This window comes from Heliangelus exortis, chromosome 1, assembly GCF_036169615.1.
Source record: "Heliangelus exortis chromosome 1, bHelExo1.hap1, whole genome shotgun sequence".
Lineage (NCBI taxonomy): Eukaryota > Metazoa > Chordata > Aves > Apodiformes > Trochilidae > Heliangelus > Heliangelus exortis.
In genome coordinates, this window is record NC_092422.1 from 38,707,683 (window position 1) to 38,735,513 (window position 27,831).

General features: G+C 36.4%; 1 protein-coding gene across 1 annotated transcript in view; it reads right to left on the reverse strand.

Annotated features, from left to right (window-relative positions):
- The window catches only part of KLHL1 (kelch like family member 1), a 192,436-nt gene that overhangs the window by 137,141 nt on the left and 27,464 nt on the right, over positions 1-27,831 (reverse strand). The window contains exon 2 of the mRNA XM_071740608.1: positions 1,744-1,926. Within this exon, the coding sequence (XP_071596709.1) occupies positions 1,744-1,926 (183 nt within the window). The remainder of the gene's footprint in view (positions 1-1,743; positions 1,927-27,831) is intronic.

Below are 27,831 nucleotides of genomic sequence, written 5' to 3' on the forward strand. Positions count from 1 at the left end.
ACCTGAGTACTTGAAAGAAAGGAAGGAACAGGAACAATAGCAGGTCTTAAAAGAAAGAAGAGTAGAAACAAAGTCATATCATAGAATCATAGCATAGCTAAGGGTTGGAAGGGACCTTAAAGATCAAGTTCCAACCCCCCTGCATGGGTAGGGACACCTCCCACCAGACCAGGTTACCCAAAGCCCCATCCAGCCTGGCCTTGAACACTTCCAGGGAGGGGACAGCCACAACTTCCCTGGGCAATATGTTCCAGTGTCTCACCTCCCTCAAAGGAAAGAATTTCTTCCTAATGTCTAACCTAAATCTCCCCTCTTCAAGGTTTAAAACATTTCCCCTTGCTCTCTCACCACACACCCGTGTAAAAATCCCTACCCCAGCTTTCCTGTAGGTCCCCTTCAGATATTGGAAGGTTGCTATAAGGTCACCTCAGAGCCTCCTCTTCTCCAGGATGAACAACCCCAATTTCTTTAGCCTGTCTTCATAGGTGAGGTTACCCAGCCTTCTGACCACTTTAGATCAGAGTCAGGTCACCAAATCGTAAGAATGAATAGTGCTGAAGGAAGAGGAAAAAGATTTCTATGTTTATTACAGCTACAAATCTGTAACCAAGCAGACTGTGGAATTATCTGCATTTATTACAATTATTGCAGCAATTTGGATATTTAAATGAAGGTTTCTATCTGGCTTTACTTCTTCCTATTTGAGCAATAGCTTTGGCTTTACAGTCTTGCATACAGCACCCTTTTTAAATTACTATGACAGTTGGAATATAGAATATCCAACTTTCTTTGTAAAAGAGAAAAAGTAGTCTCTGTTTTCATCTTCACATAGGGTAAAAGGAACTTCATGAAGTTCCAGTTGCTAAAATGACCTTATAGCATTCCACTACACCAGCAAGTTAATTTATGAGTGCAGAAATGTTTTTTGGTTTTGCTGCTGGGCAGCCACTGTCCCGCTTTGAATCTAGTACTTCAGAAAAGAAACCTGGACACATGAGGGGAATAGGTCACTTAATCTGCAGCCTCAGGTAGGGTTCAAATACAAAAAAAAAATTGCTAAACAGCAAACTTAGAAATAGTCTCTATATTTTAATCTAAACTCTAGCTTTTGATTTTTATTTGCATGCACGAAATCAAAGGCTATAGCAAAGACCAGAATCCCAGTGAAGAATAACAATTTTAAATGCTAATTACAATCCGAACTAAAGCATATGTATTGACTGCTTTAGTATTGGATAATCTTACAAAATTTTAGAAATGGTAATTTTTTTTTTCTATTCATCATCATTAAAATAAATTAAGATATTTTTCAGTCCATTCAAGGTGCAGGTCTTGATGAGTCAGTATTTAGTAATAAAAGTGTCTGAGTGACTCTGTATGACAGACAGATTTATGAACTTAAGCTAAAAATGACACTGTTCAGTGTAGCTGTACAGCATCTCATTTCAGAAATTTCCATCTCCTCATATATGAATAGCATCACAGCAGGGAGAAATGTCTGGAGAGATGGGAGTAATGTCTCTCACAGTAAGTTTGTTAGTTGAGTGCTACTTGAACTTTAGAAATCTGTACAAAAATGCCGACCTTGAAAGGCCCAACCTTCAAATACCACCGTTTGCAGCCACTCACGTTTGTGGTATTTAAAGCAAAAGTGAAGCAGGCCTCAGAAAACACTGTTCTAAGAAATAATCACACCTAAGCCTTTTAATTTTATATTTTCAATATCTCGTGCTTATGTCCTACCTATGTGCAGGTATCTTGCGATTCCCAGCAATCAGGATAACGTCGCAGAGCTGCTGTTGCTTCAGGTAGCTCTCCATCTTTCTGAAGGTTTGCTCTGCGTGGTGAACAGCCTGGTAGAATTCCTCGGAGCTACAGGAATCCATGTCACAGTGAGGGGGCAAGGGGTGGCTGGATCCTGACACTCTGTAAACCACAAGAGAAACTCCACGTTGATACGATGTGATCAGGTACCTAGATTTCAGAATCTGATATAAGCAATCACTGCACCCTTCCCAGTTCTCCTCAGCAGAAGCACGAGATGGAAAAATCTTATTTCACTGGGAGGGTAATTAAAGTTGTATGCCTAATGTGTTTTGGTTTTTTTTAGCACAGACATGGAGGTAACTCATTTCTTTCTTCTTTAAAATACAAATCTGAGCAATGAGCAGAAATCCTGTGTATACACTACTATTGGGCTCTTCACCTTTTTTAGCATTTTAGAGCAAAATTATTTTACAGAATCAAACAAACTTCATTTATTTTTCTAAAAATGAACCCATAAGATGATAGCAATCCTATCTTTCCACTGATTCTTAGAGTGCCTACTCTATTTCACATCTTTGTGTTCACATTCATTTTACATCACCTGGGTGTAATCTGTAATGAACAGGAAATATTTGTGCAGTGATAAATTGCATATCTACTTTTTATGCAAAAGGCTTATAATATAAAGTGAATTTAGCACATAAATATGATGTGTACCATTATAAAAATGTAGAAAAAAAATAGAAGCAGGAGAATTTTTTTTTTTTTTATTATATAGCTCTATATTAATTCTTAAAATTTACTCAGTTCAGTATTTCAGGTCCAGATCTTTACTGAAAATAAGAATATGTTCCAACAACTAATTCTAGTGCTTCCAAATTATTCCTGAAACAGATGATACCCTCTTCTTTTGCATGTTTTTCAAATGAAAGCCATAATCTTGCGGTGCTCAAAACAAAGGTTTCATAGATAAAACTGATTAAATTTTTCATTTCAACAAGATAGATACAAAACAGCTTACATAATCAATGGAGAAACAAAAAAAATACAGCTAGTAAAATGAAACACAGTTATCTTTAAAGAGAAAAATAAACAACAAACCACTTCAGTATTTTTATTTACTCTTGGTAAAGTATAATATAGCTCAGGAAAACAGTATTTCTTTTTGACATATACTAGAGATTTACTTTCAAATTAGTTTTTGTCCTAAAGTGTTTCACATACTCCCCCACAGTCATTAAATAAGGGTACTCAGGAAAAAGAGGAACAGCTGGTCCACCTTTCTGTCATGGTATTCTCTAGGCTTCACAGTGCTTCTTTGAAGTAGCTGGAAGCCTGCATAATTGAAGGTTGCCTGCAGATAATTTTACAGAGAACAGCTCAGTTACCTTTGCACCTCACTGCACCATCTATACTGTGCCACATCCATGACCTAACTTACTAGAATGTTACCTTTTAAAATTATTGCCCACAATAACTTGCCTTGTGCAGCATTAAATTGGATCCTAAGATAGCATCAGGTGGTTTAAATTAACCAATATTGCCAATTACAGGCTGGTAAGGCTACAATATTTGTGAGACTTTTTATAGGAAAATCAAATAGGCAAAACTGTATTAACGTTAATTCCTCAATGGAAATAGTTGCAAAATGATGATTTAAGAAGGAGCATTTCCTTGATTTTTCTATTGTCAATTTTATTATAAAATCACATAGTTTATTTTAAGATATCACTCGCAAACTCATCGTGCAGGATAAAACAATCACATTAATTCTGAGGGACATAATCAGCTTGTATTCCTACCCAACCTGGACTGTCAACTGTGTTGATCAGCAGTTCAAGTCTTTAGATGATCACCAAATACTTTCACATGAAACTAATGAACTAAGCTCTACGGATAAAAAGTGTAAAAAGAAATAAAAGCTTAACTCTGAGGATCTACATCTGACTCCATCGTGCTCCTCCTTTTCTAGGTAAAGCACTTTGATCTGGACATAGGTGCTCTTCTCTAATAATCTTTTACATTCTCCTAATTTTTTGATAAAACAGCTAAAGCAGCAGTAAAAACCTAGTAAATGTAAGTGTAGGTATTCTTCCCTAGCTCAAGGTAAGTAAGAAGGAAAAGGCACTCCAACCAAAGGTCTCCTGTGGACACCTTTAATACCTTCAGTCTTTTTGTCCAAGATTAGATTTGCTTAAGTGTGTATTGGATTTGTGTGACAAGACAAAAAATATTAATCCTCAGAAGGTATTCTGGAATGACTACTTAGTGCCCTACAATTGTGTAGATATTTAATCTGCTGTCCCCTTGTACCTGAAACAGTTGCTCACTCTGAATAGTAGAACCATACTACTCAGACTTGATTTTTACTCACTTTACACACAAGGAAGCTGAAGCAGGAAAAAACAGAGAAACTAAAACCCCTAGCTTACAAAAATGCTGCTGGGAGTTAAAGAGAAAATCCTAGGGAAAAAAGGATCTCACATACAGGTTTAGCTATCTGTATCTTTCTTCTCAGAAAACAGGAATGCAATTCCTATTATAGTAATTTGTAATGCAATTAGTAAAACTGCCACAAGGGTTTGAAAACAGAAATAGCAAATGTCAGTAGTTAAAACCACATTTTGAGAAAGTTTCAAATTGAAAAAATAATAAAGTTACTTTGAAATAGAGGCAAGAGTGTTAGCATGACTTGAAACTATTCTGCATATAATATAAAATACAATTTTTTTTGTGGTGTCTTTCATATATTATGAAGACTCACTGGTTTTTTTCACTGTGTCAAAATATAACAACTTATTGCAGCCTAACACAGAGGAAAATTATTTCATACCTAAAATCAGTTTCATTATCATTTCTGAAACTCATTGCAACATGTGCCTTCATAAACCCTATTTCAAGTTCTCATCAGTTTCTAAAATCCAGGGAAAACTTTTGAAAGAGATCTGACTTGCTAAGGTTCATCATCCCAGCCACACCAGGCACTTGAAGCTATACTACTACTTGTATGGCTGCAAGGCATTGTCACAAGATAACAACTTTAATACCTTCTTGACAAGTTACACCTTTTTTTTTTTTTTTTTTTTTTTTTTCTAATATCTTGGACTTATGCTGCCTCTACACAAACTTGCTATATAACAAAAGAGAAAAGCTGCTGACCACCTGCTGAACAGTTCTCTCTTACCCACAGCTGATGGTACACCCACTACTTTTTCAGCTTTGTGTGCCCACATAGAGTGAGCAGTTAGTTTTAACTGTTATAGACAGGGAGATCAAGGGGGATTGCAAAAAATTTCTGTAGGTATATTTACAGCAAAGGCAGACTGGGGAAGTTGTTGGCCCCCTCAGAAAGGAACTGGTGACAAGTGGTATGGAGAAGGCTGAGGTTCTCAATGCCTTCTTTACCTCAGTCTTCACTGGCAAGGGCTCCAGCCACACTCCTGAAGTCACAGAAAGCAATGGCAAGGGCTGGAAGGAAGAACTTCTCCTTTTAGTGAAGATCAGGTTCGTGACCACCTGAAGAACCTGAAGAACCACCTGAAGAAAGTGTACAAATCCATGGAATACATCCACGGGTACTAAGGGAAATGCCAGATGTGGTTGCTAAACTGCTGTTTATTCCAAAAGTCATGGCAGCCCGGTGAAGTCCCCACTGCCTGAAAAAAGGGAAACATGACCCCCATTTTCTAAAAAGGAAAGAAGGAATATCCAGGGAACTACACGCAGTCATTCTCACCTCTGTGACTGGTTAAGATCATAGAGCAGATCCTCCTGGAGGAACTGCTGGAGCAGAATATTATTAATGAAGAGGTGATTGTGTATAATCAACATGGCTTCACCAATGGCAAATTGTGCCTTACAAACTTTGTGGTCTTCTATGAAAAGTTCCAAACATCAATAGACAAGGGAAAAGCAGTCAACATCATTTACCTGGGCCTCAGTAAAGCCTTCAACACTGTCCTGAACGACATCCTGGTCGTTCATTCAACAATTCAGCATTGTTGAATGAAATAATAATTACTCAGAAATTAAAAACTCAAGTTTAACCTAAGCTCTACTTCCGTGTAAAAGTTTTCCCATTTCTAAAATGTAACACCAAAATTATTTTTCTGCCTCGTTTGTGACTTGCATGCAATTTTCTGCAGTTTATTTTAATTCTTTTATTTCATTACAATAATTTACATTAATTCTATTAAAACAGATTCTCTACTTCCTCTGACCCTATCCATTACTGAATGTAGGCAAATAACAGAAATTCACAAGGGAGCTGCTCATGGCAGATGAAGACACCAGTGAGGTTTAAGCTGTATGAGAAAGGACTTCGTGTCTGCTGTGGCATTTAAAGTGGGAAATATCAGTTGGGAAGTCTGAGACAAAGGGTAAAGAATGTTGTAGAAAAGGCTAGTGTTACTGGCCTGAGTAGTTACATGTGACATGATAGAGATGTATTTTCCCATCTTCTTGCAGATGTGGAGTTCTCCTGACATCTCCTCATTGCTCTGGCTGAGAAGCAGCAATAAGCAGACAGGTGCAGGAAAAACACCCAAAGAGCAGGTGGCATAATGGAAATGTGAGGGGTGAGTCCTTCTCCTTTCTCAACAGCTCAAGAAACTTATGACAATGTGCCATGTACCACCATTTACTATCAGCTGAGCAATGTCAGCAGTAAGAGTCTCCACATTCTCAAAAAGCACAGACTTTCAGTTTCCTTCATGTCCAGCTGTTATGATCATAGAATGGATTGGGTTGGAAGGGACCTTAAAGATCATTCAGTTCCAACCCTTCTGCATGGGCAGGGACAATTCCCACTAGATCAGGTTGCTCAAAGTCCCACCCAACCTGTCCTTGAACATTTCCAGGAAGGGGGCATTATCCACAGCTTCTCTGGGTAATATACCAAAATAGCTCTCCAGAATTACTACAATAATTCTCTTGTTGCCCAGTGCCACCTTTTATCAGGTGGCAAATGCAAAGTGTGTTAGCACTTTATAACCGAGCTATAAAAAATGGTCTGAGTTTGAGCCTGCAAATAAGTGTGAAAGGCTATTTTTATGCACAGTCTCTGTTAGTTCCCTTTGTGGAGCTGAAAAAATTGTGAGCAGCTGGAAAGACTCTCCTTCTGGGCCTACAAAGAGACTTGGGTAATGTGCCTGGCACCAGATGTGCTTCTCACTAATAAAAATAAGCTTCTGGTGGGGCCAGATACAATTGAAAGTATGCATTTTTAGGAACCAATATCTTGATGGATGATAAAAACAGAAAAAAAAGCAGTATTAATAGAAGTGGGTTAACTTTGTTTCATTTAATAAACGCGAAATTCTGCTGAGCGTTTAATGGTAATTGTTAAAAACATAATCTTTATTCACTGGCTCTATTTTGTAATGTTATTATGCAAACTTAATTATTCATAGGTAAGATTCAGAGCTTCACTATGCGAAATCAATTTTAAATCAAGCTAGTGAATAAAGAGAATACAAAACAATAAGGCCATGCTGGATGGGGCTTTAAACAATCCGGTCTAGTGGTATCCCTCCCCTTGCAGGTAGTTTGGAACTATATGATCTTTAAGGTCCCTTCCAACTCAAACCATTATCACAGAATATAATTCTGAGTAATTTGGGTTGGAAGGGACCTCTAAAGGATTCTTTTAATACCAAGGCAAAAGGCTAGAAATTAAAAGATACAAAATCTCTTTGATGATAGAGCCTTGACAATATTTACTGGCCATACAAAAAACACTCTCTGGCAGTTTTACTATTTCAAATTATAAATATATTATGATAAATGCAACTGTATTGTGTTGACTTGATATTCTGATTTATGCAACTAAAATAATAAAAATTAAATTACTCACCTATGCCATACAGATACATGATAAAACTACAGAACAGAGGAGTCGTGATCTCACTCTAACTTAGGCAGAGCAATTAAAGAAAATATTTTCAGACAAGTACAGCAAGGAACTGATATCAGAACTGATATCAGATAGTATTTTAATAAAAAGATGATGTGTATAAAATAATTGTGATTTATCACTGTTCATAATTTATGCATATACTTCCACACAGGTGAGGTTTTAACAAATATAAATAGGTTTTTATAACTATAACACAGTACATTCAAAAAATGCTGAAGCACACACCACATAGGGAGCTCCTCTAATATACTATGGAGAGAAGGCTCACGTATGTTTCACGCAGCTCTGACTGTAAATCCATTAGCTGCTGCTATCTGTGATGTGTAATTCTCCAGCAATTACCACTTCCTAAACTTGATAAAACCAGTGCCAGTGCCACTGACATAGCAGCCCTCTTCCATGTTAGTCCCCCTGCAACTTAAGACTATAGAAGGGAAGTGCTGGATTTACTATAGGGATGCCTAAGGGAGAGAAGGAGAAAAAAAGAAAAAAAAAAGATAAGAGGTGCTCCATGTTATGTGACAGCAGAAAGGCTTTTCCACTCCATCCCCAGCCATCACCTTGCAGCTTCCTTCCTCACAACACCTTACGATGATGATGTATTCTCTAGGTGGATGGTTTGCATTATGCCTAAGAGAGATGCCAGTGTCATGTGTTAACTATGTTATCATGACAAATGGCTATATCTATATGAATAACCCAAGTAAATTAGCTGACAGTTACTCATTCAGAGTCTGTGCACAAATACTTACAAGGATGAAGATCTCTCTTTCACTGAGAGACACTTTCCTCCAGCATTTAATTTATGATATAAGCACTTAATGTAAATAGAAAACACATATGTGTATTATGGTAATGGCATACAAAAAAGATCAGAAAGTATTTTATTACTGTTGTATTTATTGTCTGCATTTAGCATAACTTTCAATAAAATATCATCGTGTTACTATATTATGCACTGATATTCCACAGCACAGGTAGCACATCGGAGCTTAAAGCACCCTGTGCCTGCAATGGAAATTGTATCAAAGACCAAGGGAAGCCGAATCTTTAAAAATCCCAGCTTAAAATTCCAATTCAGATAAGTAGCTCACCTGGTGAGTTGGGAGATCAGACCATGTACGCATGCACACTCTGCCCCTTCCCCTCATGCCCCCATTCAGTAACCTGGATGAATGATGCATCAGCCCATGTCTTGTTGCAAGAAAAGCTTTTAGGGAGCTTGCACAGCATTCAGTAGCAAGCAGCATACAATCTCTTCCTGCTATTTTTTACAGATCTATCGATGCTCAGAAATTCCCTGGTTCTGACATGCCTGCCTGCATCTGCAAGCCAGCGGGGAAGATGCATCTGAAATAAAGGAGCATACACCATAGCATTTAGCCAACCTGTTTTGAAGTGTCAATACATTTTTTGCTGACCTCAAAACAAGTCATTAAGTTTGACAATACAGTGAATTCTGTCTAAAAATAATAAATAGTAATGTATTGTATGTATATATGTATATTCTATAATAATGTATGTAATGGATACAGCTGCAGGATCACTACAACTTAACTGGGAAGCAATTAAGGACCACATATTCCATAGCAGCTATGACTCATTAATCTCTCACATACCCAACCTATCCTCTTCATAGTATGTTCAGTATGAAAAAGGTCTAATAATGGGTATTTTTCATACCCATGCATGGTAGCATAAAACCCCAGCCATTTATATGGCTTTAGTCTCCCACAGTATTTGTAAAATTATTACATATAGAAGCTGAAATCAGGCAATAAAAGCAATATCCTGGACTCCTGAATGAAAAGGCAGGTACACACAGATCCAAGTTAAATATTGCCCTTAATTTGCAAGCTGTAGTTATGGAAACTCCAGCCAAAGCCACAATATGATTTACAGTTACCGAGATGTACAGGGCAGCTTGTGAAATAATTAGTGCTAAGATTATAGGATTAAAAAAACCATTAATGTTTCCACCTTACTGTCTGTGATTTAAAGATGCATTTGCATATTCTGTCCAAAGTGCAACACAAACTTAAAAGCAACACGAATGTTTAAATTCTTTAAAGAGATGGTTTAAAGGCATGAAGGTACTTAAGGGAATACATATGAAGAAAGACAAGATATAAAGAAAAACATTTATTTTTCTCACTTGCCCTACATTGGCTACTTTATGAGGACTCTCACTCATCCTTTTGCATTAGATATTCAATGATTCAGAATACATTTTTTTTTTAGGTACCCAATTAAAGGTACCCAATATCTAGGAATTCTAGTGCTTAACATTGCAGCAACAAAGCCTCTTTTGGAAACTGAGCTCCAGAAATGTCAAAAAGAAATTCTAGATTTCTGAACCATGTTTTCATCTACATTTATTTTAATGCAACATTTACTAAAAAAAAAGAGGAGCCTTCAGCAGTATTTTGCAACAACACTGAGATTCCTGCTTATACTTCCATTCTTTTTCTTGGAGTACCACTTTAAACCAATTCTTTGAGGCCATTCTCATTCTTTTCTTTCTCACATTTATTTAGGCAGAAGACAAGAAAAACCAACAGCAGGTCATGTATAAAGGTAAAAATTGTCTCGGGCCCCCTTTAAAGAATGACAGAAATGATTTCTTAGCTATATTTTACATTTACTCAATATGGAATATTCATGAACTTGTACAAAATTAATAAAACTCCTACTCTTTTAACGAAATATGGAATCCCTTAATTTTTTGAGTCTATAGAATTGTAAGCATGCACACCCAACAAAGTTTCAGTGAACTCCCACTACTTCAAAATTAAGAATTAATGACTAGAATAAGATTTATATTAACCATGCTAATCTATACTGTCACTGTTTGTATCTCGAAAAGTGCCTGCCTACTCAAGTCCAAAGTCTACTTAATTTTTTTTTATTAAATGTGCTTAACTTTGCTTTCTGAATGTGTATATTCAAATGCCAAGCTAATTTAAGTGCATGTGAACTAAATTGCAGAGCCTTCCATTCTCTGATTATCTGAATCAGATTCAGTCTATACAGAATAGCATAGTTGTAAATTATATTATTATTCAAATATTTCTTAAGACCTATGACAAGGCAAATTTCTTTTTCCTACTTAAATATTTTTTAACTTTGTGATAAAAATGAAATTTTTGTTCAACTACACTTGAAAACACAAAAATTTAAAGTTTGCAACAGTCATTTAAAATGGATTAAAAGACCTAAAAAACCTCTCCAACCCTTATAAAGCTATCAAATAGCGTCAAGATATGATTACCAATGACAAATCTTGAATAATTGCTCAAATTCTTTAGATTATTCATGAATAAATTACATAGTTTTATAATGGGTAATTAATTCAACATAATTAATATGATACCCATCAGAATCAGTATCTGTGGAAACATACTTCAAAATTACCACCAATTGGAGAATATATCTTTAATTACTTCTCTTGTTATATATCTTATTAGAAGAAAAAGATCTGGAATAATATCTTATACAACTGTTAGTCATGGGTGTTCTTCTCATCAAAATACCTGATATTAAAATGTATTATATTACATATATTTTAATAATGTTATAAAAGAAAAAAGTATATTTGAATATTTTAAATTATTATTCTTTCTGACCAATCAAATATTCATTGGCAAGGTGTAGACGAAATTAAGAATATAAAAAAGAAATATACTTCTAATCAATATAGTTTAAAAAAGAACTTTAACACTACCTCCATATGCACCACCAGATTAGAAAGGTTTATCAATTTGACATACTTTAGATAAAATACAAATACAAATGCAAACATCTGAGTATATTTTAAAAAATAAAGCCAACTTAAAATTATCATATAAACTAAAATATAATGTAAATGTTACTGCAATTAAATGGAAAATTACATTTTAAAGCCTATTTAGATGGAAGTAATCTTACTTAGATAAATGAAGTTCTGGTAATATGAATTTGATTCATACCTTGACATGACTCAGAAGGTATGGAAAACCTGCTACAAAAAAGCATCTCTTCTTTGCCTCAGAAGCTACTCCCAACATCCTTCAGGACATTAATGGACGAAAATCAGGAAGAATAGAAACAAGTAGGTATTACAGTGTGGAAGATTGGATAATACCTGCACAAGGTCTTGGGTCCTGGATTGAACTAGGCCGTGAGCAAGACTAGGCCATGAGCAAGACTGAGAGCAAGACTAGGCCGTGAGCAAGACTGAAGAAGTGCTGACTGTCAGAAAGACTATTAACAATAGACCGTTGAGACTGTTAACAATAGACCTTTGACAAAAGTGCTGATGTGTGCTAACTTCAGCGGTTTATGTTGCAAGTAAAGAAGATATGGTCACCAAGAGCAGGAGCATGTATCAATTTTGAAACTGCAAGAGGTGGGGTTGACATTGAATAGGTAGCCTATAGTGAGCTCAATTTTTGCAATATGTATTAGCTAATTAAGTTAACAACTAATGGGATAATGACAAGTGTGCATATATTAATCTAACAAGTATAAATAATAGTCTGTTGCTCTAATCAAATTGGACTTGACTGATCACATTGATCGTGTGTCAATCCCCTTCTTGCGACATTACAGTCTTTTAGATTCACGTGTAGAACTTTTTTTTTACTATATTATTTGAAAAAGAAGCTGTGCGTATATACTGGCTTCAGTTGTGTTTTCTAGCACACCTTCACAATTCTCAAAGTGGTGATGAAAAATTGTTGTTCTATATAAACAAGATACACAGAACTACATAAATATTACTTTTTCGACAAATCATTCTTGGTAACCTAGGGAACAGCAATACTACACCACACTAAAGGTAACAGTTCTAGTCTAAAACAGTTTAAATATCTTTACCAGTGGTACAGCTGCCCTTCCTTATCCTGTAGACTGCCTTGGTAGGTTCATTATTTATCTAATTCAACAACTTAATATTCATTAGCTATTGAAAGCATTATCTGCCGTCATATATCTTTATTGGGTTGAGATTATTTTCATGAATAGCCATTTCCACTTGTGATTGAATGTTTCCATAATTTTGGCAGCTATAAGACAAAGAGAAGGCATTAATCCCATAATCACCAGCCTTCCTCTTGGAATGACATAGATGTGAGAATTTTTCACTAGTGAAATTGCTGCCTGAGATGAGTAGCTTACAGAACATGTAATTGTGGAATTAATTTAACTTAGATGTCACTTAAAATCCACCTTTTATAATAAGGTTTTCTAACTGGAATTCATCAAAGTATCCTACACGTTTCAGGGCACAGTTAAGCAGTGCTATAGCTCAGTCTCTCGGCCAAAGATTTCTGTAGGCTAAGAGTTTTATTGGCGGCTTTTTTTCTACACCTTAGCAACTTACATCACAAACTTAATAGATAAATCAATACCTTTGGGCATGCCTCTAGGAGTGATATGAAACAAACACAAATGTTTCCTCCGATCTTTTTATTCCAAAGGGAAGGTAAATTGTCTGCCACTTTATACCATGCAATACTTTTTTTCAAAAAGCTATGTTAAAAATAATTACTGGATTATGCATTCCTTTCATAGCTTCTCAGTAAAACACTGGTACTTCCAGGGAAAATTCAAGATTTTTTACCAACACATCAGTAAATTCCAAAGCCAGACCCTTTTTTTCTTAGTTGTTCTTTAACTCCTTGCTAATGAAAGAGTAAGACACCACACCTGTATTTTTTGCAGTACAATGTCTCTATTTCCAAATTATTTTAACAATCCTGATATCATTTATCATTACATTTTAGTAACCAGAAACTAAAACAGGAGCTACTAGTAAACAGGACAATGAACCTGTGCATGTTCATAGTAGATGAAGTGTGACCATAACAAAGCAGGTACTAATAAATGTTTTTGTTGTATAATCACAATTGCTAGTTAATATATATCATTAAATTAAGTACAGGTATATATGAGACAGACTCTTATTAAAGAACTACACCTGCTAATGATTTTGATTTCTGTCAAGCTTTGCTGTGATGGAGTATTCAATTTAAAATGTTAATATGTGAATGCACACTAATTTCTGGGTTGTCAGCTGTTCTATTTGGACACCTGTCAAGTATGGATTATGCCACGCAATTTTTATAACCCGTTTCATTGAATTTTTACCATTGTATTTGACATAAACTTTTTTCTCACTGTCAAAAAGAGGGACTCAATTATCTTACAATTATACCAATGCAATATGAAAATAATGACATGTAATTGCAACACTTGGCAAAATACTACAGAGCTTTCCTATTTAAACCACCACCACTAATGAGACACCAACAGAGGTTTTTTCAAAGGTACATGTTATGCTGGGAAAAAAAAATCCACAAACACACAGAAGAAAAAAAAAACTAAGAAAAACAAAACCAAAAAAGGCAACCAAAAACACACAAAAAAACCCCAAACCAAACAAAAGAAGTCAAGAAAAAAAAGCAACAAAAACCCCCAAGCAACAACAACAACAAAAAAATCCAGTAAGCAAAAGCCCTAGTTTGGTCTGAGTTTGAGCTCCTTCCAAACTTGAGTGTATTCAAGCTGATTCGACTTGTGCATGTCTAGAAGAATCTCATCCCTAAAGCACCAACAGTACATGCAAACAAAAAAAGCCTGATTTATAAAGTTTATGCATGCCACGATATGCTGTCTCTCTATCAAATTTAATTTTCTTAAAATGACATTTCATTAGCACTTTCCCTACTTTAAAAATAGTATGGTGGCCTTCCTTAAGTGATTCATAATATATTTATCATTATGTTTTTAATTAAGTTTATTAATTTATTAATGAGTCATATAAGTATATGGCTATGCACAAGAATTTACCTAAAAAATTCCATGCTCAGAGTACCAACAGGAACACAGGCAGCACCGAAGGCTGCTCAGGATAACGAGCAGGATGGAGGTTGTGGTGTAGAAGGTGAATGTATCCAACACCTGGGCTCAGGACAGTTGCTGGCACCTGGACATACATGTGGCCAACATCAGAACCCACTCTAGTTGCCTGTACAGACCCCCTCCCTCTCTCACACACACAGAAACAGAAACCTGTTTTTTTTCCTCCGTCCAGAGTGTCTTAATGTAAGACACATCAAAAAGTTGCTGAAAAAAAATATATCAACAACTATTAGTGGAAAGGACCTTGAAAGAATGCTTCTCCCCCAGGGACAAATGCTGGAATTGTCAGGCTAAGTCAGATTTCCTCCTATTATACTTAATGAAGTTCCTCATGCAGTAGAGGAAAATAATTACCAATATATAGTATTACTATAATTTTTATAAACTTCTGGTGGTGTCTTGAGACATGGAAGCTTTCTTGAAAGTAACGTAGAAACCTTAGCCTTTTTACTTTCCACACTTGTGAAAAACTTGAACAGAGAGAAAGCAGATGCATCTGGTGAGCCTGAACACATTGTGGTATCTTCCATTGACTGCTATCCATTAGGCACTCCATTAATTTCTTAATTATACATAAGGTGTTATAATTTCTGTTTATATATTTGTGTTTGTGCAATACATACAGGTTTTGTATGGGTTTTAATAATTACATACATTTGTGCACATGTATATATATATATGCACACGTACACACACACACACATATACATACAATTCACTCTGCAAAACTTTTTGCATATCAAATTTTTGTTTTCTGATTATTAGTAGTACTGCAAATTATTCTGGTAAATTTAAATTTAAGAGCTCACCAGTGTGAAAGAAGGAACAAAAGTGAAATTTTATCAAGTACTGTTAATAATGCAATATTGCTGAGTTGCAGCAGGAGGAATTCAATGAGGTCAGCAATCATCTGTGAAGTTTCAAGTGATTCATGGATAAGTTCACCTATTTCCGAGGCATTTTGCACAATAATTATGACCAAAGCTATCAGATTAGAGCATGGCTTTGTGGCCTCCTCCAGACTGGCTAGCTGTAATTAGTTAACAGTGCTTTGAAAGGAAAGAAAAAAAAAACAACTTCAGAGGATGCACAGTACGTTGTGACCTGACTGCATTATGAACTGCATCATCTGCCTTCTGAATTCCTGGTACAGTTCAAGATGCTATAATGGATCTCAAGGACTGTATGGTTAGGACATAAGTTCTCAGAAGATACAAGTATCTTCAGTTCACCCAAGTACATCTAATGAACTCATGGTAGCATTACGTAGCTTGGATTTTATGTCAAGATATTCTCAAGCAGAGATTTTCTGCTCACTTATGAGCAGAAAGCAAAATATGGAAAAATGGATATAATGTCATGTAACACATTTTCCTATGTGATATATTTAGCTAAGACAAATATGAAAGCAACTGACTGTTTTAAGAGATTAAAAGGTTAACACTACTGCAGCACGTAATGATTTTATATGAGACTTCTTACTAATTTGCTGTTACCAGTCTCATAGGTCCATTAAGCTCAAACATTAACATCATATATTTTGCACACTCAGCATCACTGGTCTTTAGAGGATGCTGTCATTATTAACTGCAGTTTAGTAATGGATAAACTGTCATCAACATATGAAGTGGTATTTCCAAAAATCCACTACCTGGCTCATAACTACTGACTATTCAATATATTTATTCATGACATGGATGAGGAATTAGAGTGTACAATCAGCAAGTTTGCTGATGACACAAAACTGGGTGGAGTGGCTGACACCCCAGAAGGCTGTGCTGCCATCCAGAGGGACCTACACAGACTTGAAATTTGGGCAGGTAGAAATGTAATCTATTACAACAAGGGCAAGTGAAAAGTCTTGCATCTGGGAAAGAACAACCCCAGGTACCGGTATAGATTGGGGATTGAACTGTTGGAGAGCAGCATAAGTGAAAGGGAACTGGGGGTGCTGATGGTTGGAAGGGTGACCATGAGGCAGCAATGTGCCCTTGTGGCCAAGAAGGCCAATGACATCCTGGGGTGCATTAGAACCAGGGTGGCTAGTAGGTAGAGAGAAGTTCTCCTCCCCCTCTAATCTGCCCTGGTGAGGCCACATCTGGAATACCGTGTCCAGTTCTGGGCCCCTCAATTCCAGAAGGACAGGGAACTGCTTGAAAGAGTCCAGTGCAGAAGTGACCAAGATGGTAAAGGGAGTGGAACATCTCCCTTATGAGGAAAGGCTGAGAGAGCTGGGTCTCTTCAGCTTGGAAAAGAGGAGAATGAAGAGTGACCTCATCAATATTTATAAATATGTAAGGGGTGAGTGTCAGGAGGATGAAGTAAAGCTTTTCCCTGGGGTGACTCCCAATACGACAGGGGGCAACGGTTATAAACTGGAGCACAGGCAGTTCCGTATAAATATAAAGAAAGAATTTTTTCACCATGAGGGTGACAGAGCACTGGAACAGGCTGCCCAGGTAGGTTGTGGAGTCTCCTTCCCTGGAGACATTCAAAGCCCACCTGGATGTGTTCCTGTGTGACCTGCTATAGGTAACCCTGCTTTGGCAGGGAGGGTTGGACTAGATGATCTTTTCAATCCCTAACTGTCTATGATTTTTTCTTCTATGAATAAAAGAGGAAGCAACAAATTCCAGAATGAACCCACTGTGCTAAAATCTTGTCACCGAAAGCATGGCATTTTCCTTACCAGAAACCACCCCTGGGCTGTACTATTTCTTAGGCTGATCTCAGACACTGGGGCAAACCTACATCACGATTTTTCTAGCAGCAAATGATGTTGATGATAGGAGGCTGCTTCAGCTGGTGTCTTGGTCTGTGTTCTTTAGAGCACAGACTTAGCCAGAACTCTAAGTTCATCACAGATCAATCAAAAGTAAAAAGGTAGCTAATGAATTTGCCTTTATATTTTAACACAATTTTCAAACAACATGTTAAATTAAATATCCCAGAAGAAATTGATTTAATAGCATGTGATGCTTTTTAGAAAGAATTAAGTGGGATATGAGTATTATATCTTTTAATGACACCCTCTTTGTGTTACCATAATTTTGATGAACAAACTTAATAATTATAATATTAAACTTCTATATATACTAATTGTATTTGAAACAATAGATTTGTCTTGTCTTGCAAAGCCTTGTAGCAGTTAAAACATTGACTCCGTGTTTCAGTGTGGCTTGAGCTGAGCAACAATAAGGTGGGGTTTTTTGACAGCAGGATGGATTGTATTTTGAAAGTTCTTTGAGGATGCTTCACTGAAAGAAAAAGGATTTGTCTGAACTGCCATGCTGTGTACTCTTGAAAGTCCGTGTGTTCAAACATACTGGCAGATTATTCTGAGTTACAGACAAAGTAACTTCAAAGCCTACAAGCAGAATGTTAACAACTTAAGAACATTAAGCTGAGGAGTCAAGTTAAAGAACAGTAACACAAATAACATCTTTTAAAAAAATCAAAGCATTTAAACCACATTTAAAGAGTTGTATTAGTTATTTACTGTGTCCTAGCTAAAAATAGCCTGCTACTGGGTGTTCACACTTCTTTACAGGCACACTGCCATTCTAAACCCATGGAGCCTTTTCAAGAAGGTTTGGGAAAAAGAGAACGCTACAGTTACCACCAAGGGGAAAGGAAGTTTCCAGTCTTCTCAGAGCCAATGACACAAGTCCATCTAGCAAGGTTTTCTTTCACAGTCCACTATGTACTTTTTATTGTAAGTCCTTACTCATTATTGCAGGTATACTTTACATGTAGATTTTTGCATAACTGTAATACCAACACACAAACAAAAATTCCAGTGTGTCAGGGTTGTAAATCCAGCAGGGTATGTACGCAGATTGTATGTCTGTGAAGTACAGTGCATTTCTAAAATTATTTCTATTTGTATCCTTGGAAAATGGATTTTTCATCCTTTTTCATTTCAAAAGGATGATATAGTTAATTAATCTATTCAAAGGGTGACATAAAAAAACGATTGTACATAAAACATTTTTACTCTGAGATAAATGCATGTGCATTCAATTGCTAGTGTCTTCTTTTATAATAAAAACACACTTGGAAACATAAGCTATTGATTTTAAGGGAAAAAAATATTAAAAAAAAAGGAAAAACACAACAAAAACTTGACCAAAATGAAATCAATGTCTTTTCCATTTAAAAAAAACTCACCCAAATCTTCATAGCATTAAAAGATGCTTATTGTCCTAAAAGTGTTTTGAATACATTCACACATTAACCACAGTATAGTATTTATGCTTAGATACCAAGCCAACAGCTATTGTCCAGTTGGAACCAAATGCAACAGAAGTCCAGAAGTCTTTATATTTTAAGATTAGCTTTGCACCTGAATTGAAAATTCCAGTTCAGGCTGATAAATTCCTAACCCCAAATTATAATAGCCTTTAGTTTAGAGCTTTAGACCCTTTAAACATAAGAGACATGGAAATAGAGCCAATATAGCCTTCTCATCAACAGGGAAACAGGATCAATACAGCCTTCTCATCAAGCTCTATTATGCTGTCCAAATGGATAGTAATTCACAGATGAAATGTGGTATATGAAATGACCCCTAATGATCTTAACAGCTGTTTGTTGCCATGCCCTGGCAATTGCAGAAACAAATTTATCCTTTCTCTTTACTCCTAGAAATTCTGTCTTAGTAGTACCTTACTAAGTGCTCAACAAGGCAGGCCTATTCACCTTAAAATTAAAGATCTAGCAGATTTTAAGAACCGAGATAGCAGCTTTTTTCCCATTCCTCATTGTTTGGTTGAAGAGGGATACAGCTGGGAAAAAAATAATGCTGGGTACAATCTGCCTCAGGGTGAACAAAATCCAAAGGATATAAACCTAAATTAAGAGTTCATTACAATCACAGATATTAGGAGACACCAGGCAGAATGCCTATTAATTCCAGAAACAAAATAGTACAGTAAACCTAATTTTCCTGTAGGTGGAGTGGTGAATGACAAAAAAATCTTGTTCCATGACAGCTAAGGTACTGGAGACTGAGAAACCTAATCAAGCTAACAGGGAATACCAATGAAAGGAGTAAGATTGAATTTCCTCATATTGTACTGGAAAGGCCTCTCTCATGACTACAGACTAGCACAAATTTGTAACAGAGATAAAGTGACACATACCCATTCTGGAGTTATTAATCTACTTACTTGCCTTTACCAAGACTAACAGCCCTAAATGGCTCAGGGTAAGTGGTATCTGTTGAGACAGCAGGAGATCTGGGTCCTTTTCCCAGAATCCTGGGTTCTATACCTATTGCTGTCAAGCCCAGGAAAGCTTTTTCTTCCTTTGATTACACACTGTTCTGAGCTGGAAGCCCTCTCTACACATCACTGACTGTAGCTGATCATGTAACTAAAGCATTAAGAGAAGATCAAGTAGGAGAAATAATTTCAGTAAGAGGCTTCATACTTTTTTAAGCTTGAAATTTAGTATTATGCATAAGTGGTATCTATCTGAATGAAAATACAACATCATCTGTTCTGTGGAATGATCTTATCCTGTTGTACATTCAAAATTCTCCATTCATTATTCACTTAATAAATGGACAAAGACCATAAAGTCTGTTCTGGTTTACTTCATACCACATTTGCTTGCTACACATTTCCAAACCATAATCTTCCAAACCAGAATGACTGTCTTGAGTCAACTTTAATTGTCCTTTCTAAACATATTGTTGAAGGTTTCTAAATGAAACTATTATTCTAGTGCATTTTCACCAACTCTGCCTTTACATTTTACCTTGAGATTTTAATACATACAGTGCCAAGCTTATCACTGGCAGCAAAGAAAAATTAATAACAATAGCATTTTGGGGAGGATGCTTCATTTCAAAACCAAAGACCTAAAACAGTGTGTTTGCCCTTCCCCACCTGCCCCCACACTACTTTGAAGCCTTGTAGAAATAAAGACTTAGCCATCAGTTGGCTGGGTTAATTTTCCCTGAGCTTTTTGTGTGTTTTTAACAGATGTTTGTTTTTCACATTCATTTTCTGTATACTGATGAGCTATATATATTCGAAAGGATTCAAGCTTGTATTCACAATCTCTGAAAGCTCTTTAAGCTGTTCTGTACCATCTTGTCAATAGCAAATATATCTTTGACAGAAGCAATTAAACCTACTCCTTTCTCAAATGTTGAAGAGACACATTTATTGCTTAATATACTGCACATATTTAAATGCATTTTAATCCCTTTAGCTACAGACACTTTTTTTCCCAATTATTTTTCTTCAAAGCTATCTGTCCTTCAGCAGATACAGCTTTAGCATTTACTTTTCACCACAGTTTAAACATATCTTTTTTTTTCTTTTTTTTTTTAAACTACCTCACATTACTTCAGTATACCAATATACTCAAGAAAAACAAAATAGACAGTTATGCTTTGGCATTAATGCTAAATGACATGGTTTAGCCAAGAGCTACATCTCTTTTCTTTATGATCTCACTGGGTGCACCCATCAGGGTGTCTGACTTCATGCCTCTTATTCAGATTGAGCTAAACAGCTTTTTGGAAGATGTATGCTTTGGACAGTGTTCCCCATTGATTAAAAGATGCCACTTAAAATAATAATAATTAATAATAATAATAATGATGATGATGATGATAATAATAATTAATAAAATAATAAAATTATAATAACAATAGTATAATTTGTAAACCAAACAAACAAAAAAAATCCAAAACAACAAATGAACAAAAACCAGCAGCTTTTCCAAACAAAGAAACAGTCACACAAAATTACATTGAAAGCTTGAGATAAAGAGAAAATCGGACTTAAACCTCCTGCATATCAATGTAATATTTCAATGACAAAACTATCCTTTTCATCTAAGTCTTATATTTCACAAAGCTAACTATAAGCATGTAAGAATAAATAAGCGTAGCTAAATACTTTTCTAGAGTCACTGAAGTAAAATCCTTATGAGTACAGTGGTGTGAGACCCATGTTTTTCATTAGAATTATGGTCTGTCAGTAAATGAGTAACAAAAATCAGAGATAAGTTGTCCTCTACTTTTGTTTCACTTTCTTTCCACATTTATTGGTTTTCTGAGACAACCAAAATTAGATAATACCAGTACACCTTAGACCTCATACCTCAAGTAGTCACTATAGTTATTTATGGGATGCTACTTAAGAAACTTCATGGAACCCTCTAAAATAGTGTAGGTCAACACTGACAGAAGGAATTGGGGGAGAGAGGAAAGAGAAAAAAAAAACCAACATCTGATCTCTTCACATTGTTTTCTCCTTCACTAATTACATTTTATTGCACTACAAATATTATTTAATTTCAATATACGTGGCATTTGTTGGTATCAGAAAACACTAAACCAAAGCAAAACTGTTGCCAAATTATGCAAAAAGAGCAGAATGATGGGGAAAAAAATCTATTAGCCCTAAACCATTTATTAATCCATATCTTCTGTAGCTAATGTGCACATTTGTCAGAAGCTTCTCAATGGGTTCAGACTAGCCTGCTTGATTACGCCTCCTTGAATGTGTTCAAGAGTTCAAGCTGTAACCAGTATACCTGGAAGAAACTTGTACAAAGTCAAAGGTACAACAGATTGCCATTAATTATGTATTTATCAACAAACCTAAGAGCAACAAAGTCATAAATGGCCCCCACATAAATGAAGAAGTGTGCAGTCATGTATATGTGAATACATTACACGATGCAAAAGGGCATGATGCAGCAGCCTAGTACTGAATTATTATATCACCTGGAAAAACAAACATGAGAACTCCACTGACCTCAGCAGAAACACCCACATGCTTCATGTGAATAGTATTCCTATATATTTTGCTTGATGAGAAAGGATTAAGGATTTGCAAGACAACTTCAAATCTCAGTTCTGAAATGCTGAAAGTCAGAATCCCACTTGGCACGGGAATGCTTTTGCCGTAACCCTTCTCTGCACATAATATTTGGATCATGATCAGATCCTGTCAATCTTCTCTTTCAGTGGAGAAAATAAATTACTCTTATGATTAACTTTTTCTAAAGCATAACTACCGGATCATTCTTCTTTCCCACATTTTTTCATTTTGTTTTGCTTTGTTTTCTGATCTATACTTTTCTGAGTGCATTCTATCAGGGTTTTGTTGCTCTTCTGATGGTTCATCAATGCTGTGTATTTACTTTGTTTCTGTTTTCTTACTTGATCTTTCCTTCTGCATTTAAAAACTTCCTTTAAATTATTTATATCTTTCAGGATGCTATTTCCTATGTTAGGAATACATTTTATATCCTCAGTAGGTATAAATGTATACTTTGTAACAGTCTGTATTGGAAAGATTCTCTTTGCATTATCCCATTCTTACCAATGATGCTGACTTACATGTATCACTTGGTAAGTATTATATAATCTTTCATAATTTCTGAATCATTTGCAGATATCAAATATATCAAGAAATTATTTTTATATTTTCTATAAGGCTGGTTATATATTTATGCATGTTGACATCATAAAGTCTAGAGCAGCTAAAATTAAAGAAATAAATGTGACATACTTTAGTTATCTGGAAAAAAACAACAACTATTTTCTTTTTAATTATAATCTTATGAGAGACTAATGTAAAACCTTACAGATATCAAAATGTGTTTTTGTGTTACAAGATTGTATCCATCTCCTCCTTTTAACAAAGATAATGAATTGATTTCATAAGACTTATCTTCCACAAAGCTCTTTTGTTTTTCATTAGCTCACTTATAGTGCTTATATCAACTTTTTAATTATTTTCTTAGGATTGATGTGAGGCTATTTAGCCTGTAGCATTCTTTTAAAATATTAGGGGAAAAAAAAAAGTCCTTAGATCACTAGATCTTCCATATTCTGATTTTTTTTAGACTGACTGAAAGATTTGTACAAGGAGCTGAAGTTCATTTTCAGTAGCCATGTACATTTCTAATGTATCTGCTATCATTTACTTCAAATAAATCCCTGTTAAAATCCTTGCAAACTACAACCAGATCAGGAAACATTTCAAGGAACTGAAACTTTCAAGTGCACCATATCCACCATAAGACTGTTGTATTTTCAACATGCAGTATCAAGTTCTACTTGTAGCAAGCTACATTTTTTCCTAATTTTCAGAAGAATGCCTCCTTTTTCTTTTTGATCCTTTTCAGAATTTTTCATGGATATCTTTAGCCTCTTTTATATGACTGCAGTTCCTGACTACAGTTTTCTAGTGTCTCTGCCTATATCTAAATTGAAGGACTCACAAATACCTTTCAAGGCCATTTCCACGGGCAAATGAAAACTGGAAGGCAACATTTTTTCTTCTAATTTTTATGGAGGCTGGTGGTCAAATAAACTTGATTTGACTGTCCTGAGCTGTTGCTGATTTTGCAGGAATGTAGGAATATAATTCCTAATTTAAATTAATTAAAGAGGAAATTGAACTTGTTTAAAAGGAATACTACACTGCTGTCTATATCGTACTCTTGACTCTAGTCCTGTCCCTGGCCTTGTCTGCTTTTGCTCCTGGTGCTCCAAAAAGACCCTGGCCTTGGCTCATTGCTTGCCACATTGGGTATGTCAGCAGTCTCAGATACCAGCCCTGGTCTCTGTCTATTGTCTGCTGTGCTCAGATACTGTAGAGCTGCATCCCATCAGTGGGGGCCCTGTCTGTGCTGTGATCACCCTTGGCTCCCTGTTCACCTTACCCCAAGGAGCAGTCTTGCCGGTGAGATCCTTTATGAAGACTTATTCATGAAGTAAGGGGAGAATTTTAAGACAGCCTATTGGTCACTTTCTGTTGGAGTTGAAAGATAGCTCTATAAAAATGTTCTGTAAAGGTTATTTTTATTTTCTTCTTCCCATTTTACTCTCTCTCCTATTTCACTTAAATTATGTGTTGATCGTGGATGGAATGCTAACTCAAAACTGGAGCTTGTTCTCTGGCTCATCACATCCTGTGAGTTTGTTTCCTTTCTGAAGGAAAATTTCACTGGTGGGGGTTGAGAAGGGAATAGATATAACGAAAGCCTTTAAGGATGGATTTTCTTATTTTTTATTAGGGAGCGGGATGAAAGACTTAGCAAGTAATGAGTCTGATGAAGACACGAAGGAGCATGAACTACTTATTACTATCTACATTTGTTAATACGATCTACTTATAAAATTACAACCTGTTCTAAAATAAAATTACATTTATGTTACACGGACAACTTCTGGTTGAGATCTCCATTCTTAGCTGGTGACTTACATTCAGCATAGATCTAACAGTAGCAGCAGCAAAAATACAGGGTCGTTCAACTGCAATTGATTTTTCCAGGAAAAGATTTTAGGCTTCTGTAAAGTTCATTGCTGGCAACATGCAAGTATATTGATTTTTTTTTTTCTTCTGCTAGATTTGACTACAGGTAAGTCTTAGTTGCAATGGCCTACTTACCAGTAGCCAAAATAAAAAGAAATAGGGTTTCTTCTTCACTGCTTCATTAGACATAAGTATGGCAGGAATCATGCTGTTTTCTGAGAAAACATGCTGGACTGAGCAGAGAGTTTATCCACAGATTGATTGTTTACTTTGCTATGTAACTGCATCTTTAAAAGGACAAACCCATATGCTTATTAAGAGATTATTTCTTGCAAAATTTTAGAGCTGTGGATTAAAAAACAAAACGAAAGCAAAAAAGAAAAAAAAACCAAAAACCAAAAACCAGAAAAAACCTCTGATGTGAACACAGTTGAAAAGATATCAACAAATAAGAAAAGCTAACTAGAGAAAATCAGTGTACTCTTGGCAAATAACTTCCATCATCATTTGCTGTATAGAATGAGAGAGCAAATTAACAGAGAAATAAGTTTACTCTCAAAATTGCAACAAAATTTTTCCCCTTTATAGTAAATAGCTTAGTTACTTAATCAGTGTTCTCTGAATTCCTGTAAAAAACTAATTCCAGTGTTTTTCCCTTCTATAAAAATAATTCATAACAGTACAGACTCTATCCAGATGTAGATAGCAACTTTTGCCAAGATGGTTTGCACAGCATTTACACTTCCAGACTCTCTGTATCACACTTGCACATAGATATCTACACATGCATATGTGCAGCACTGCAGATTAAATTGGGACAGATGGTAGAATTTTAAACATGACCTTAGGACTGCTCAAATTTCTGAGGGAAAACGCATTTTTCTTTCTTGAACCTGTACGTCAATGTATCTTAGCTTGATAATAACAATACTATATATTTTTTCTATCACTTATTTCCATCTCGGTTGGTTCCAAAGCCTCCTGTTCAGTATGTAAGGTGAGTTCTGTCTCTTTTTGATGAAGCTAATGGCAAGTGCACATAGAAAACCAGTGTTACTGAAGAAGACATTTGTAGTCCTGAGAAGCAGACAGTAAGGCAAGGAGCAAGATGAGCCTGCAGGGCAGATACTGACATGTTAGAACAGAAGATGACTAATAAAAATAATGATAGCTGTGAGCCTGACATCTGTCAATGAGTTCTTGTGAAATGCTCACATCACCACTGAATGTAAAGCAAGTTGGGATATAAAGGTAAGAAAAGACATGGGGCAGAAGGAGGCTGCTATTGAGATCTCAGAACAAGTTACAATAAGTTACTAATTCTTTTTGCTAATCCCATTTCCTTACTTGGTCACACACAGTTTTGCTGCAGCCCAGTTCTTTGCATGATGATAATTTCAGTAAACAGAACAATCCTAAATTGACCTGAAATAACAAAGAAGTCATATATGCACACCATCTGTGCACCAGGAGGTACTACTTTAGAAGTGCACCACCCACAATGTCCTTGGAGGCCACTGTGGGAGGTCATGAAGGCTAATGGAAAGCACCAATGGAGTAAACAAGTCATCACGGGTTGCTGTGAAGATCTGGCATCATCTGGGAGCTGAAGACTTAATATCTTCCAAATAACATTGATATCACGACATTATTTGTACACAGATGTCATTTATGAACACATGGAAAATTGGCTTAACTGCAAACTAAATAGTCTGACAAATTCAGAAGAGGAGTGACAAGGGTGACATTCCTGTTCCTGGTGTTCCTGGTGCACGCTGTGGCTGTAGGCTACATGAGGGCTGTAGAGAGGACCCCTTAGGGTGAATCAGAGGGCCCTGGTGAACAGCCCAAGTGATAAGCATTTGGATGTATTTGGCCAAACAAGGGACATGAGATAAGCTCACTGCAGTGAGAGGACACCTGATTCTGATACAGGGGGCAAGAAGCTAAACTGTAGTGTAAATAATTCTTCTGCTTGCTATTGCACTGGGCACAGCATGGCTAGAGAGCAGCCAGGCAGAAAGGGACCTGGAAGTCTGGATTGACAGGAAGCTGAACATGAGCCAGCAGTGTGCCCAGGTAGCCAAGAAGGCCAATGGCATCCTGGCCTGTATCAGGAAGTGTGGCCAGAAGGTCCAGGGAAGGGATTCTGCCCCTGTACTCAGCGCTGGTGAGGCCACACCTCTGGTACTGTGTCCAGTTCTGGGCCCCTCAGTTCAGGAAGGAGATTGAGGTGCTGGAGCAGGTCCAGAGAAGAGCAAGGAGGCTGTAAAGGGATCCAGCACAAGTCCTGTGAGGAAGGGCTGAGGGAGGTGGGGTTGTTTAGTCTGGAGAAGAGGAGGCTCAGGGGAGACCTCATCACTCTCTACAACTCCCTGAAAGGAGGCTGGAGCAAGGGGGAGTCGGTCTCTTCTCCCAAGTAGCTCTCAGTAAGACAAGAGGGCACGGTCTCAAGTTGTGCCGGGGGAGGTTTAAGTTAGATATTAGGAAGAAATTCTTAACAGAGAGGGTGATCAGGCACTGGAATGGGCTGCCCAGGGTGGTGGTGGATTCTCCATCCTCCATCCATCAGTTTTTTAGAAGAGACTGATGTGTCACTCAGTGCCATGGTCTGGTAACTGTGGAGGTAGTGGATCAAGGGTTGGACTTCATGATCTCAGAGGTCCTTCCCAGCTGTTCTATGATTCTAAAAGATTTTATTAATATATATAAGCTTTTTTTGTCCTGCTGCTTATTTCCCCAAATCCTCATGCAAGCAACAGAAAGGTATAGGCAAGCATAGCTACAACTGTATCTAATTGTAACTTAAAAGGGTGAAACTATATGCTTATTAAAGGTTGCTTCCTGTTAGCTTTTGAAAGATGTGAATACCTTATATACAAACGTTACTAAAGCTGAAAAGCATCTTGAGCCAAAAAAGCCAACTGCAACCATTTACTGCCATCTTACTGA